The 14,870-nt window shown below is 31.7% G+C and overlaps 2 protein-coding genes across 3 annotated transcripts; one reads left to right on the forward strand and one right to left on the reverse strand.

Annotated features, from left to right (window-relative positions):
- Window positions 1-11: 11 nt before the first annotated feature.
- LOC111015058 (immune-associated nucleotide-binding protein 9) lies at window positions 12-3,435 on the reverse strand. Its single transcript, XM_022289971.2, has 4 exons — window positions 3,193-3,435; window positions 2,700-2,903; window positions 2,314-2,573; window positions 12-377 (listed from the first exon to the last, which is right to left on the reverse strand). The coding sequence occupies exons 1-4, from the start codon at window positions 3,383-3,385 to the stop codon at window positions 180-182; spliced, it is 855 nt and encodes a 284-aa protein (XP_022145663.1). The 5' UTR covers window positions 3,386-3,435; the 3' UTR covers window positions 12-179.
- A 5,733-nt stretch (window positions 3,436-9,168) lies between these two features.
- ACX4 (acyl-CoA oxidase 4) lies at window positions 9,169-14,320 on the forward strand. 2 transcript variants are annotated; one of them, XM_022289909.2, is made up of 13 exons: window positions 9,169-9,397; window positions 9,906-10,010; window positions 10,517-10,623; window positions 10,804-10,881; window positions 10,959-11,082; window positions 11,218-11,291; window positions 11,375-11,434; window positions 11,545-11,654; window positions 12,292-12,451; window positions 13,051-13,127; window positions 13,222-13,393; window positions 13,476-13,568; window positions 13,914-14,320. In XM_022289909.2, the coding sequence occupies exons 1-13, from the start codon at window positions 9,385-9,387 to the stop codon at window positions 14,049-14,051; spliced, it is 1,311 nt and encodes a 436-aa protein (XP_022145601.1). In that variant the 5' UTR covers window positions 9,169-9,384; the 3' UTR covers window positions 14,052-14,320. The 2 variants fall into 2 exon arrangements, with proteins under 2 accessions (XP_022145601.1, XP_087980204.1); XM_088124078.1 differs by lacking the exons at window positions 9,169-9,397; window positions 9,906-10,010; window positions 10,517-10,623; window positions 10,804-10,881 and having other exon boundaries at window positions 10,940-11,082; window positions 13,914-14,094; window positions 14,192-14,320.
- Window positions 14,321-14,870: the final 550 nt, after the last annotated feature.

Here is a 14,870-nt window from a genome sequence, read left to right on the forward strand (position 1 = left end):
AAATCCGTCTATAATATAAGACACGGTAATAATTTATTACAACAATCTTTGGACATTACAACACAAGTAGCTGCCCTTATTCAACCCTTTGTTTAATTGCATTTGATACATACATATTATGCAAATATGATAATTATATTAATTAATGGTGTCACACTTCAATATAATGATTTTGGGACTCAAAGAATACGGCAAGTAGATGGAGGAGGACTCGACTCAACCTTTACGTTTATCGGCCTTTGAAGGGCGAGACGTAGAGACTCATTGAGGTTTCGAATTTCATCCCCAGTTTCTTTATGTATTTGTTGCATTCTTTCTTCCGCTTTCAGTCTCGCTTCTCTTTCTTCTACTAACTGTTGTTCAAGCTTCCCCTTTACCTAACAAAAAACTCAAAACTTAACGTCATAACTTAAATTACAAATTCAACTCATAAATTTTTTAAATCGTAGCTAATATCGTCCTATTAGACCAAAAAAATAAAACTTAAAAAAAACTTTAAGAATTTATTAGATGGTTTTATAAAGTTTTAGACGACACAATAATCATAAAATATCAAAGGTCCGTTTGATAACCATTTTAGTTTTTATTTTTCTTGTTTTTTGTTTTTGGTTTTTAGTTTTATGATTTTAAAAAACAAAAATCATATATGTTTAATAACCATTTTTTGTTTTTTTTAAATATGTTTAATAACCATTTTTTGTTTTTTTTTTTAAAAGTTAGAAAATTGAAAATACATATTAGAGAGAGAAATTTTATGTAGAGTAGAGATGACAATAGTGTGGAGGCGAGTGAGGATGTTCTCCCCCATTCTCATGCTCGTGAAAATTTTCAGTCTTCGTCTCCACCTCGTTCTTGGGTCCGAGAGATGTTATCGAGAAAAATTATTAGTTTTATTACTGTTTTTAATTAGTTTTAGAATTTAAGTATAAAAAAGTGTAATAAATATATATTAATTATTAAAAAAATAGAATCGGGGGTGGGGACGGGGTCGGGATATGCATTTTCTATTTTTTGGAACCCAATCCTGCAGAAATTTTTGTCATCTCCTAATGTAGAGACATGAAAATAACAGTTTAGATAAATGTAAATAAACTTTTGGAAGATAAATTTTAGAGAGAAATAAAAAGATTTAGAAAAAAAATAGTGAAAGAAAAGTTAAAGACAAAGAGAAAAATTTTAGAGAAAAAAAGTAAATCGGGAGGAAAAGATATATTATAGAAAAAAAGAAATTATAAAGAAAGGGAAAAATTACGGTGAAAACAAATTTAGAGATAAGAACAAGATTCAAAATATAATTTTTAGAGAAAATAAATAAATACAAAAATAAATAAAAGTTATAGTAAAAGAAATTTGAAGAATAAAATAAAATATATAATTTTAAGAAGAAAAAATAGATTACAAATAGAAAGAAACGTTATAAAAGATGGAATTTTAGAGAGAAAAGAATTGGGAAAAATATAAATTTTTTAAAGGTTGGAAAAAGAAACAAAAATACAAAAAAGTTTGGAAATGGACAAATAATAATAAATATTCAAAATATGAAAATTTGGAGAGAAAAGAAATAAGCTTGTAGAGAGAAATTTAAAAATAAAAATTTTTTAGAGAGAAATAAATTTTTTAGAGATAAATATGAGAAAGGAAAAAAAATTGAGTATTAGAAGAAAAAAAACAAAAACATGTTTTTTAAAACTTTTTTTTTTAAGTTACATCGAATTTCAAAATGTTGATTGAAAAACAAAAAACAGAAAATTGAATTGGTTATGGAACGATCTTATTTTTAAAAAAAAAAAAAAAATCAAAATAGAAAACGAAATGGTTATGAAACGTGTCCTCGTTTAATAACGTTTTCTATTTTTATAAATTATTGTTTGTTTTTGTACCATTTCATTAATAAGGTAAACACCTCTCTTGAAAATATATTTAAACTCTTTTTTAAATTTAAAAAACGAAAAGAAAAATTTGAAAACTATATAAATATATATATTCAAAAATTTGGCATGTTTCTAAGCTTGTTTTTTTATTTGGTGCGTTTCTAAGCTTGTTTTTAAAAAATATAAAATAAAAAATAAAAAAAGGAAATGATTATATATTGGGAATTTAATTTTTATACCTATAATTTTAGAAACTAAGAAGAAGAAAGAATTAAGGTTACTATTCATTTTGTTTCTATACTTTTAATTTAAGTTCATTTTAGTATAAAATTTCAGTTAATTTTAGTATAAATATTTGTTTTAATCTCATAGTTTAAAAAAATGATCATTTTAATTCATATTTACAAAATTTTAATACAAGGTGGGTAGTCCACCTAGTTACCTCATTCAACTTCTCCTGAAGCTTGAGATCAGAAAACAAGCCGTGTGTGTAGGGTTGTCCTCCATTTTGCACCACCACTTCCTTCACCATTGCCAAAAGCTTTCCCACTTGTTCTGCATTCTTCGTTCCACTTCTGGTTTTGTTATCGAAAAGAACACACCGATTCTTGCATATTGCAAGAATATCCTTCAAAGCCACAGGACAGTCGCTGCCCAAGTAATCTTCTAGCGTGATGTCATCATCTTCCAGTTCGTCACCACCTGCCAAAATCTCACATTGAAAAAATCAAATCACGTAAACAAAATGTTTATATAAGTATATAAACTACTAATTTCATAGCCAATTAACTTTAATTTTAAGATAGAACCTCGATATAAATATTCCACCTGTGAAGACTACAATGGCGTAGTCCACAATTTTGCTTCCGAATATAGATTGTAGGATTCGGATGGTGGCTTCTTCCTCTTGGGAGAACCGGGTTCGGACCGAGAAAATCAAAAGAACCGCGTGAATTCCCCCACTTGCCAGATCGATACATTTCACGATTTCTCGCGCGGTGTAATCTGCTCCTGAGGATAGATCAAATATTCCTGCACATTGCATTACATACTTGCATGTGAGAGACCAACCTCAGAGATTTGTATATTTAATTTTGTTTGGTCCTTCCTTAAACTTTTTATATTTATGTTTTATCCTATCTCTATTCGAATTTTAATTTTATAAAATTTTATACTCGATTTATGTAACTACCTCCGTATTTAATTATATATTATTTAATTTAAGGATTATGTGTGTGGTTAATTTTGTAATTGTCTAGAAACAAAATAGAGAAGCAAAATTATATAAGTTAAAGCAATTAATTAATCAGATATTTGTTACCGGGGGTGTCGATGACATTGATGACCTGACCATCTTTCCGCACACACGTATGCAACTCAGCACTTCTGGTAACGCCGGAAGAACTTTTGCGTGACTTGAACACCTTCTTTCCCACAATACTGTTTGCGGTTGCACTTTTTCCATTCCCAGTGCGACCCAGTAACACAAGAGTTAGGGCACCAACATCTGCCATTTAATTACTTAATTAATTTGAAGCCCAAATTTACTATGGTGAATTTCTTATATTTTTTTTACCGCTTTTATACAGCCATAAAGCTTCGCGGTCATTGTCACTTTGATGAGTAAATTGAAATGAAAGCAGAGTGAAAGCACTCAAGGTATATATCCCAATGGAGCGGATAAGATAATTAAGGAATTTCCTCCAAAAGAATAAAAGGAAGGTAAGGAATCACAGGTCAAACGGGTAAATACAAAACTATCCCTAATGTGTGTCAAGTAATTCCCAATTTTGCCCTTTAGTGTTTTTATTCTCTAATTTCTGTTTAATGTACTAAAAAAATCTCAATGATGAGATTATTTCATGAAAAATTATTAAAAGTTGTTAACAACGAGGTGACAAAAATTATTATTTTGTTAATATATTTCATCATCCATCTTTTAAATTTTTGTACCATCTCAATATAATTCAATCGGTACAAATTCATCTCATTCACATTTTGACATGTCCTTAAGTAATATTTTTATATTATATAATACGACCTATTTAAGTACCATAATTTTTCCTAATCTGAACAAAGGAGTACAGTACTCCGTACTATAATTTTTCCTTATTTGATTGATAAAAAATCTAGTACCAAGAGAGTATCATACATTATTTATTCATCCAACGATTTATTTATAGATAATTTTTTTAATATTGGTAGACTCCAAACCATGTTTGACAAGATGTTGATGTGGCAAGTAGTGAATAAAAGAAGTATGTATACTCTAATTTTTCCATTTGATTATAGTGACATGTGAATATTATAGATGAAGTGTCAAAAAAATATTATTTTTATATTATATATATTTCTCTTATTGGATCAATTTCTTCTCCATCTTCCAACTTCCTATTTAGGGGTTGAGGCGAGAAATGGCTTGATGAACCGTTTCGTTCGCCATGCACCGACTGTGCACCGGCTGAATCATTATGGCAAGGAAAAGTTTAATTCAAAGGGCCCGTCCTCTCTTTTTCTCCTAGGATATATGTTTGAGAATTGATTTTATAATGCGCAATTAGTAATAGAGATCTAATGATTGTGAAGGGATTATTATATATTATTTTAACATTATTTGATTACACGTTTATCAAATAATTTTCATATAATTAAAAATGATTTTCAGCCATTAATATTTAGAAAGAGAATAAATTTAGAGAATAACAAAATTCTTAGAGTGAAATTTAAAAAAGACAACAATTTAGAAAGGGAAATAAACTTAGAAAAAATAGACGATGGACTAAAATTTAGAGAGATATTACAAAGAAATTAGAAAAAAAAAAGTTTAGAGAGGAGAGACAAAAATTATAGAAATAAAAAGAATTCCCAAAATTTAAGATGAAAATAATGTGAAATAGATGAACAAAATTGAGACTTAAAACAATAACTATTTTAAAACTAATTTCCTTTTCTAAGACAAAAAAAAATTACGAAAATGTTGACTCCAATAACGATTGTTTTCCAGTATCCAATTCCAAGTTCTCATCGTGCTGAATTTCTCGAGGACAGGGTCCAACACCGGTTGAGAATCACCTTCCAAATGATTGATTGAAAATGAGTACAAGTGATTTTAGATTTTCTCTTTTTAAATTACTTAGAAAATTAATTTCAAACATGTCATTTTGAAATGGGAGTAATTTGTAAACCTGATAAAATCACTCACAAACATGTTGTTATTCATTTTTCTCTCCTACGGTGATGCCTGCCGCCATCTCTCACTACTTGTCGTGTTTCCCTCTCTCTCCATATGTAAAATAGTTTTATATTTGAAAAGAAAAACGGTACCATAACGGACATGATGATGGAGGAAAATGTATTGGTGGAGTGGTTCTCGTACTTTCATGACTACTCTGAATTATTTATAATTATTTTTCAAATTTTAAAGACCGAAAGTATTTTTTCAAGACTAAATAAACACCAAATCCAAAGTTCACTTTTGCTCTTAAAAAAAGAATAATGTTTAGGTGTGTGGTATGTAATATTCTCCTAGTTATTACAATTAAAAATGGATAGCTATATTGTGTGTGTATATATATTTCTTTCTATGTATTCATTTCTTTTTAGTTATTAATATTGATAAACATCTAAAAACTATTTTTAAGAAAAATAAAAAGCTCTTAACCTCCATTGCCAGACTGGTGGAGGACTTGCACTACCAGTCCACTACTCACAACTCACAATGACTAGATCAAACGGTTCATTAAATTATCACCTTTTTTCTTCATGGTTTTATGTAGAGATGGTCAAAAACTAGGATGAAAACGAGTTGGATTGGTCAAACAGTTTACTAACATAAATTAAATTTAGGTTGAATCATCAATCCGAATTTATTATTAATTTAAATCATTTATTTCACTTATTATACCTTATTAATATTTAGATATATTTATTTTATTAAATAATTTGATTCTTATAATCCAACAACTTTAAACATAATTTTTTAAGTTTTTTAGTGTAATTTTCACCCCATAAATAACCTATTGATTTAGGGAACTTGAACTCAATTTTATAATATTAGTATTTATTTGAGTGACCATGGATAATTTAAATAAACTAAATACAAATAATTTAATGGTGTGATTGAGTTGAATTTCATTATTAAATAAGAGTTCTTTGGATGGAATAAATTTACCACCTCAACAATTGAGTTAGGTCTAAAAACACTCTTCTACTCAACCTCATCTCAACCCACGGACACTCGTAGTCTTACCATATCTACCACTCATTTGAACACTCTACTTTTTCAAAGAGCGAGATTTTTGTTACTTAGTATTTATCTGTCAATACTCATCGTCTTTTGATAAACACGAGTAAATTTTTAATAATTTTTTTGATACAACATGTGGGGGTGGAACTCACAACCTCGTAATTGGAGATATATTCCAATTAATACTGAGTTATGCTCGCTTCAACAATTAGGAGATAGAAATGCAGAAAAAAATAATATGTTATTTATATTTTCTAAAAAAATTAAAAAATTATCTAATTTATATTTGTGGTCAGCAGATATTATACGCACTTTAATTGTAATCATATAAGTATGATTTGGTTTGGAAAACTAATTGATAAATCTTCATAAATGAAACTTAAAGATATCATTTATTTTTATGGCACAGGCATACTTATTAAGGGTCGGGCGAACCTGGAACCTTAATTTTGTCATTAAAATCGTGGATGAGGTGTACGATAAGGATAAGGATGGACATATAGTGTGGGCGCATGGAATTTATTTTCATCTCCGTCCAAAATCCTAAATAAGAAAAAGTCTTCTAGGATAAAGAAAAGACCAAAGTGAAGCATAATTGAGTAGATTTAAGGCAGTTATATTTACCGGAAAGTCGTGAATTTCCAGCTGTATTAAAAAAATTCAAAGAAAATAAAATTGTTTTTATCATTAACTTCATTTTATCAATATAGATACTCATGTCGACTTGGCATCGTACTAAAACTAGCATAGAATCTACCAACACTAAAAATATTCATTATCTCCCACAAAAAATCGTGAGCTGGAATATTAAAAAAAAGAAAATAAGAAAGTACGGCAATATCGTTGCACAAATATTTTCTATAGGTAACATTTAGGGATTAGTACATAGATGGTTTATTTAAGAGAACCAATTACATAAAAGGATTGAAAGTTGAAGAATTTACACTTTTCTCTCACATAATTTCCAAAATAGATGGTATCCATAATAGAAATTACTAATATATCCATCCCAATATTAAATCATTAATAAAATATGAAATTGGTTAATATTTATTAAAATATACCAAAATCACTAAAATTAAGCTAATTGAGATTTTTACAACCCACGAATTTGGTAACCCACTATTTTTAGAAACCCATTTTTCGTAACCACTTCATCTCCCTCCTCACCGCTTCGACTCAAACCCAACGTTCGCATCTCCGGTGGCTGTTTCATAAAATTTCTCATCTTCAAGCTTCCAATCTCCATTCTTTCAGAAGATTAATCTGGCGTCCTCCGTCGCATTTATAGGGCAACATCGTCACCGGCTACGTCTCCATCGCATTTATAGGGCAACATCTTCCTTTTTTATTGTCACCGGCTACTTCTTCGTCACCGGCTACGTACCCAAGTTTCTCATCTCCGGCGGCCTCCGTCGCATTTATCGGGCAACATCGTTTCAATTTTGCACAGAATCGAGGTATATATTTCTTATTGTATATGCTCAATTTAGGTTTCTTTTTTTTTTTTACAGAACCTGCTACTCTTTGGTTCCCATTATCTCTTTCTATCTCTTTCTATCTGCTACTCTTTGGTTCCTTTATAACAATGTATATTTCAATATATATAATATAGTCATACTGATTATGATATATAATATATATCTAGATTAAAATATTTCCATATATAACGGTGAAACAATTTCCATGGAAAATGTATTAGGATATATAATATATCTCAAGTTTATATATGACTTTTGGTATTACATTGGTATATACGAGTATATTTTTCTTTATTTGTTTGTTATGAGTAACGTATGTGTGGTGATATATAGTGTTTAGATAAAGATATATATTATATCTCAAGATGTATGTCGATATATACTAATGGTGATTCAAAGTTAAAAATCTATTGGATATATACCGTTAAGGATTTACATCGGATAAATTTTATATCTCATAAGGTTTAGTCTATGTTATATCGGGTATATTATATATTCAATATGTTATACTTTATACAAGGACGTGCTGGGCAGTGGACGAAGAAGAAAAAACGGAAGAAAAAACGAGAAAACTTGGAAGTGAACGAACAAGAAAATCGGAAACAATGGATGAGGGATTTGGAGGAGAGAATTAAGGAATTTGAATTGGGATAATATTGAGGCCCACATGATATTAATTTATGGAAATAACAATTTTATATTTCAAAAAATCCAAATTCATTAATAAATGAAAATGCAATCAATAGGGGTAAATATGAAATTAAATTAAAAACCTAACGGCATAAATCTAAAAGTGTAAAATTTAGACATTTATGTAAATAAGTTTCTGAAACAGTCATCCGAAGATATTATCTCTAACATTTATTGCCATCAATAAATTTTTTACAAGTAAAAAAAAAAAGATAAAGAAAATCATATCAACATATAAATATATATTTTTATTTTTTAATACTTTATATCAAAAAATATTTTAAAATATTTGAAGTCAAATTCTCTCAATTATACGATAATAGAAGTAATGTTGATCCATTCGGTCAAAATTTATTTTTATCGATTTGATCAATTCAGGTTTTTTCTAAAAATTTTTAAACTACATTACAATTGCATGATGAGGAAATAAAAAAAAAAGATACTTAAACTTAAATTCTATGGTCGTCATCCATGTATTACTAAATATGGAATTTAAAGCAAAATGTATTTTATCCGACCATATCTAAACCATGTTTACCAAATCACGTTATATCACTTTCCGCACTTAATTAAATAAAGGTGCCATCATTTTGCTCAAACTTTAACATTTACATCTAAATATTATTACTATTACTTTTATGTATGGTAATTAAAAATGGTCAATATTAATTATAATTTATTAATTAATTTAAATAATTTCCATAAATTCTAATTTCTAAAATTTTATCGATATTTTTGGTTGCGAAATTTCGAAGCTTGATAAAATACTTAGAAAGAGCTTAGAATTGCGTGCCGATAACTCCCATCCCATTCGCAGGTAAGCAGCCACCTGGTCCACCTCGCGTATATTTGCCGGTTCGAATCGGCGCTTCCGCCATTTCCTCGCGGCATTAGAGAGAGAGAGAGAGAGAGAGAGAGAGAGAGAGAGAGAGAGAGAGAGAGAGAGAGAGAGAGAGAGCTATCGGTTCCCTCCATCTCTCTGTTCTTCTCCATTCCATCGTCGCGTTTCGAGTAACAAGATACGAGGTGGGTTTTAATTCTTCAGTTCACTCCAGCTCAGTAGCCTCTACTTTTGACACGACGATCGGCAGCGAAAATGAATCGCCAAGGTGCGGTGGATTTGTTGACTCCGAGTCTGATTTTTATGAGTTTGATCTAAGAATTTATGATGCGTTATCGGAAATTTTGTTTAAATATGGTATGACGCTTGATCAGTGCAATATAGCTAGTTTTGTTTTCGCTGCTGTTGTGTTATGGCGGATTTAGACATATTCAGAATGAAGATTCATTTCATCTATTTGATTGATTTCTGATTTGTCAAGAACCTGGGAGTGAGATGGAAGTTTGTATGTGATTGTTGATTTTGTTCGCGGGACGAATGATGAATTTTTTATTCGCCGGACGCTTCAAATTCTCAGTTTACACTTTGCCTCACGTTGAGTTTCTTAGCTTTGCCGTAATTGCGATTTTGTCTCTGCTAATAATTTTACTGTCAAATTCCTTTTAATTCTATTCGTGCAGTCGAGTTCTTCAATGGTTATCAGTGTCTGAAGTTTGGATTTTCTTCTATGATTATTGACCATTTTATTCTTCTGTAAAATTGACGAAATATTGCAGATGATAACGACAAGAATTCAAGAAGTTCTTACTTCGGTTTACCGGCTCTGGATGTTTCTGTTGCATTCCCACAAGCAACTTCTGCATCTGCTTTTCCTCCTTCCGGTTATAACTCTGATCTCCACTGCTCGTAGCATCTCTATTTCTGAAAGGCTTTAGCTCATGCATTTACATTTTGTCTAACTCCATCCATTTCTTTACAGTGTATTAGAATGCACATTTACTGGGGAACTTTTGCTACCACTGTTACACATCTCTTATGCCGTGCACTTTGCATTTAAGAAAACACGTTTTTTTAAATATCCACAGTCAATGTCCCCAAGGGCCAGTCCCCTTGGCAAGAGTTTAGAGTTTCTTGGTCCTTAGAGGTCTCAAGTTTGAACCTCCTTGTGAGCTTAATACTAAAAACCTTTGATGTATTCCGGGTCTGAGCCTTGAGGCGAGTGCAGGTGCCCTTGGGTATAGGGAGCAAGCTCCGACTCCCAGTTATCAAAAAGAAAAAAAAGGATCCATAATCACTGCACTTTTAGGATCTGAGTAGCAAGGGTTTACCGGTTTTGTTTGTTTGTTTTTGTTTCCCATCCTTGAATTTTGGTTTTGAATAATTACAGTCTCGGACTACTATCAGTTCAACGGCCTATTGACTCCCGAGGAGCAAGCTCTCAGAAAGAAAGTGAGACAGTGCGTGGAAAAAGAAATTGCTCCAATTATGACACAGGTGCTATTTTTGTGCTCTCAACTCTTTGAAGAAAATGAAACATGTTTGTGTACTAAAAAACGTGGACTAAGCCTTGGTTGCTAATTCACCTTCAAGTTTTATTATTTGTATATGTCTGTGTCTCTCTGCTTGTATAAACTAGAACTCTACAAGTCTGTTGATCTGGTCTTACCTTTTCAGTATTGGGAGAAGGCAGAGTTCCCATTTCATGTCGTCCCGAAACTTGGTAACTTGTGCATTGCCGGCGGTACGATCAAGGTACTTACTTTTCATTTCTGTGTCAACTCTCAAGTTTATGTTAAATTGTTTTAGTAGCTGAATTTTTGGCCTATCAGGGTTACGGGTGTCCTGGTCTCTCCATTACTGGAAGTGCTGTTGCTACTGCCGAAGTGGCTAGAGTTGATGCAAGTTGTTCTACTTTCATTCTGGTGCATTCTTCCCTGGCAATGCTCACTATAGGTTAGTATTTGAGAGTTACCTCTCACTCTCAGTTGTCATACTGAGGAACTGTACATTAATACCCTTGGTTTTTAATAGACATTTATGCTTAAGTGTTCAAGACTTCATATAATTTCTATTGTTCCTCAATAATAGCTCTTTGTGGATCGGAGGAGCAAAAGCATAAATATTTACCTTCCTTGGCAAAGTTAGACACTATTGCTTGTTGGGTAAGGAGCTCGTTGTTGGGCTTGAATTTCATAGCACGTGCTTAATTTTCCGTCAATTAAATGATTTCTTCCCACGTCTGTAGGCTTTGACTGAACCTGAAAATGGAAGTGATGCCAGTGGTTTAAGAACAACAGCAACAAAGGTATAGCGCTCTTCACTTTCTTGTCTGTACATTTCTGACTCTAGAAATGGCGCTCTTAACCCCTCTTAAAACTTTTTCTGTGTTCCTTTCTGCGACATTGAGACAACCAGGTTGAAGGAGGTTGGTTGATAGAGGGCAAAAAACGCTGGATAGGGAACAGTACTTTTGCTGATTTATTGATTATTTTTGCCAGGAATACAATTACAAATGAAATAAATGGGTAAGTACAAGGTTTACATAAAGAATGCTCCTCACTTCACTTATTGGAGTGATCGCCAAGTATTTACATAAAGCATGTATGAGACATGCAGATGAGTCCCCATTTCTCAACTTGATTGTAAAATAAAACTAATAAATTTTGAACATTTTTGCATTACTTGCTTTCCTATTATCTGTAATCACGTATCTTTTGCAGTTAATTTCTTTATCCTCCCTGTGGTACTCATAAATATTTAACTTCTGTGTCCTGCCCACAAGATTTCCATTTTCCAGGATGTCTTTTCTTCCCCCCCTCCCATGATCAGCAGTTTCCTCATCACTCAAGTGCACAGTAGTACTTAAGACTTCTGCAGATTCATTTTACACTCATACCTCCCTCTGTTACATGTCACATGCTGGAATTAGCCTGAAAAATGTCATTTAGGAGAAACCAGAAATCCAAAATTTACTTACAAGATTATGTGTTTTACAGTAATTTCACTGGGCCATATCATTTGGACGATTCTAAATTCTTGAGTTGATACATATAAACTATTCTAACTAATTTTGATGAGATTTTTGCTCTTACATTTGCAATCATTTGTACCCATATAATTTTTCTTCATGGACTCTGGGTGTTTTTTTTTGCCCCCCTCCAGATTTATAATGAAGAAAAATGCCCCTGGCCTGGTGGTTACAAAGATAGAAAATAAAATTGGTTTGCGGATTGTTCAAAATGGAGACATTGTGATGAATAAAGTTTTTGTGCCTGACGAAGATAGATTACCTGGTGTAAATTCTTTCAAGGATACAAACAAGGTAATAATTTTTTAAAAAATTCTTTTTAATTTTTATGTTCATTTTGTTCTTGTTTTGTTCCACACTTCAACTTGTATGCACGTGTTAGAAAGTAAGTCATACCTGCAAGGGTACGTTTACCAGTCGTGTCTTTATTGCTCTTGATGAAAAAGGATATATCATTGTCGGTGGCTTCAAGAATTTATTACATTCTAATTTTTAGTTTAGTAAGGCTACAGGATCTTTTCTACCGGTTGTACAACTGTGTCCTTTGGAGTTATAGATTTTTTTAATTTAGCTCGGCAAAAGGAAATTAAGGTTCAGTTGATAATCTCAGATTTTACTGTCTGCCCCACATTTTTGGTTGTATAAAAATTTTCATGCTTAAGATTTTCCTACTCATTTGCCCATACTCGGTAAAGGATTTTGGACGCTCGTGTATGATTCGAAATATGACCAAAAGCAATACATCATGAACCTCACTGACATTATGGAAAATCTTAAAGTCAGTTATTGTTTTTCTTTTTATCAACATCTTTACACCCTGATTGAAATTATTTTTTTTTTTTATCAACATTTTTACTAGTTCTATTGTTATATTTTTTTTATTTATGGGACAGGTTCTAGCCGTCTCACGTGTAATGGTTGCTTGGCAACCCATTGGCATAGCAATGGGCGTTTATGACATGTGTCATAGGTAGGTATAACAGACATTTTTTGTCACTATTCTTCTGATTGATCTATTACTGCAAGATATTGGCATTATGTGATCTAATATCTAAGGAATCCAGATATTTGAAGGAGAGGGAACAATTTGGAGCACCATTAGCAGCTTTTCAAGTTAACCAACAGAAACTTGTCCTCATGCTGGGAAATGTTCAGGCAATGTTCCTTGTTGGTTGGCGACTTTGCAAATTATACGAGAAGGGCACGATGACTCCAGGTCAAGCTAGCTTGGGGAAGGTTAGAGCTTGGATTAAACCTAAATAACTTGATGAATATTTAATTATATTGAATTAATATTTGTTTCTTATATTGGTATCAGGCATGGATCACCCTGAGGGCTAGGGAAACCGTTGCTCTTGGACGTGAGTTGCTTGGAGGCAATGGGATTTTATCAGACTTTCTCGTTGCAAAGGTTTGCAATGTTCACCTCTTGATTTATATGTTGGATATTGACAGAAAACGATTTACTTGTGTATTTAGTATGTGATAGAAAATGATTTACTTGTAAATTGAGAGTATGGGGATAGAATTAGGGATATTATTAAGATATCAAGTATATTAGTAATTAGTTAGAAAAGTTGTTAGGGAGATTTGTCATATATATAATGAGTGGAAAAGGATTGAGGTAGGCAATTGTGAAGTAATTATTGAAAATACGTGGAGGAGTGCGGAATGAGAATGAGATTGACGAAGTTTTAAGAGAATGAATCATTATCGGTCTTAGAAGGTCAATTTCTCATTTTTCTGAACCCCGCAGGCGTTCTGTGATTTGGAACCAATCTATACTTACGAGGGTACCTACGACATCAACAGCTTGGTGACTGGCAGGGAAATCACTGGTCTTGCCAGTTTCAAGCCAGCTGCTGCTGCTCTAACCAAAAGAAGCCGCCTTTAATCTTTGTATTCCTAAATTGTGAATTTGCTGAGCACACTGGCTGGTGAGTCTACAATAAAACATTAGTTAGTAAATATAGTAAGTATTTAGTTTAAATTTTGATTAATTGTTCTTTGTGGTGCATAAAATGGCAACCCAAGTTCGGTTCGGTCATCACATCGGATATTATTTACTTCCACCATTTGAATTCTGTAAAGAAACAACTCCTGAACGTAAATTCTCAATATATTTTCGCAATAAGGGCAGAGCTCTTGGAGTTGCCTACAGAATTACAGCGACAAGAACAAGAGATAAAGCTGTTTGAAAGGGTATGAAGTTGACATAAATACCAATATTCAATTCTGTTCATAGATGCTAAAATTTAATATTCATGTCACCAGAAAATCACCTGGTTTTCAGATAATGAATTTAAATTAATGGTCCAGAAAAGCATATGTACAAGAAGGTCTTGTTTTGATTTGGTTTCAAAACAAAATTAGATTTATATCATGATTAATGAAAAATTGTAACATATATCATGAAACAGTACATGCAAAGCTTCAAATAATGAAAGAAAAAAACTAAAAAACCAAACTATGTACAAATTCATAGAAACTTAAAAAAAGAAAAAAGAAAAAGAAAAAGTACTTATATAGTGTAAAAATAATAATAATAATAATTTCAATTTTCAAACAGCACCATGAACTTGAACATTGGTTAGCCCTCTTCTTTTGGGGCAGATTTTTTTTCTAAAACAAAAGAGTTGTTAAAATTTTTAGATATTTATCACATTGGTTAGCACTGTTCTGTTGGGGCAGATTTTTTCCTAAAACAAAGAGT

This window comes from Momordica charantia (assembly GCF_013281855.1).
Source record: "Momordica charantia cultivar OHB3-1 chromosome 5 unlocalized genomic scaffold, Mcharantia_2.0 BLBB01000005.1, whole genome shotgun sequence".
In the NCBI taxonomy this organism is placed as follows: Eukaryota; Viridiplantae; Streptophyta; class Magnoliopsida; order Cucurbitales; family Cucurbitaceae; genus Momordica; species Momordica charantia.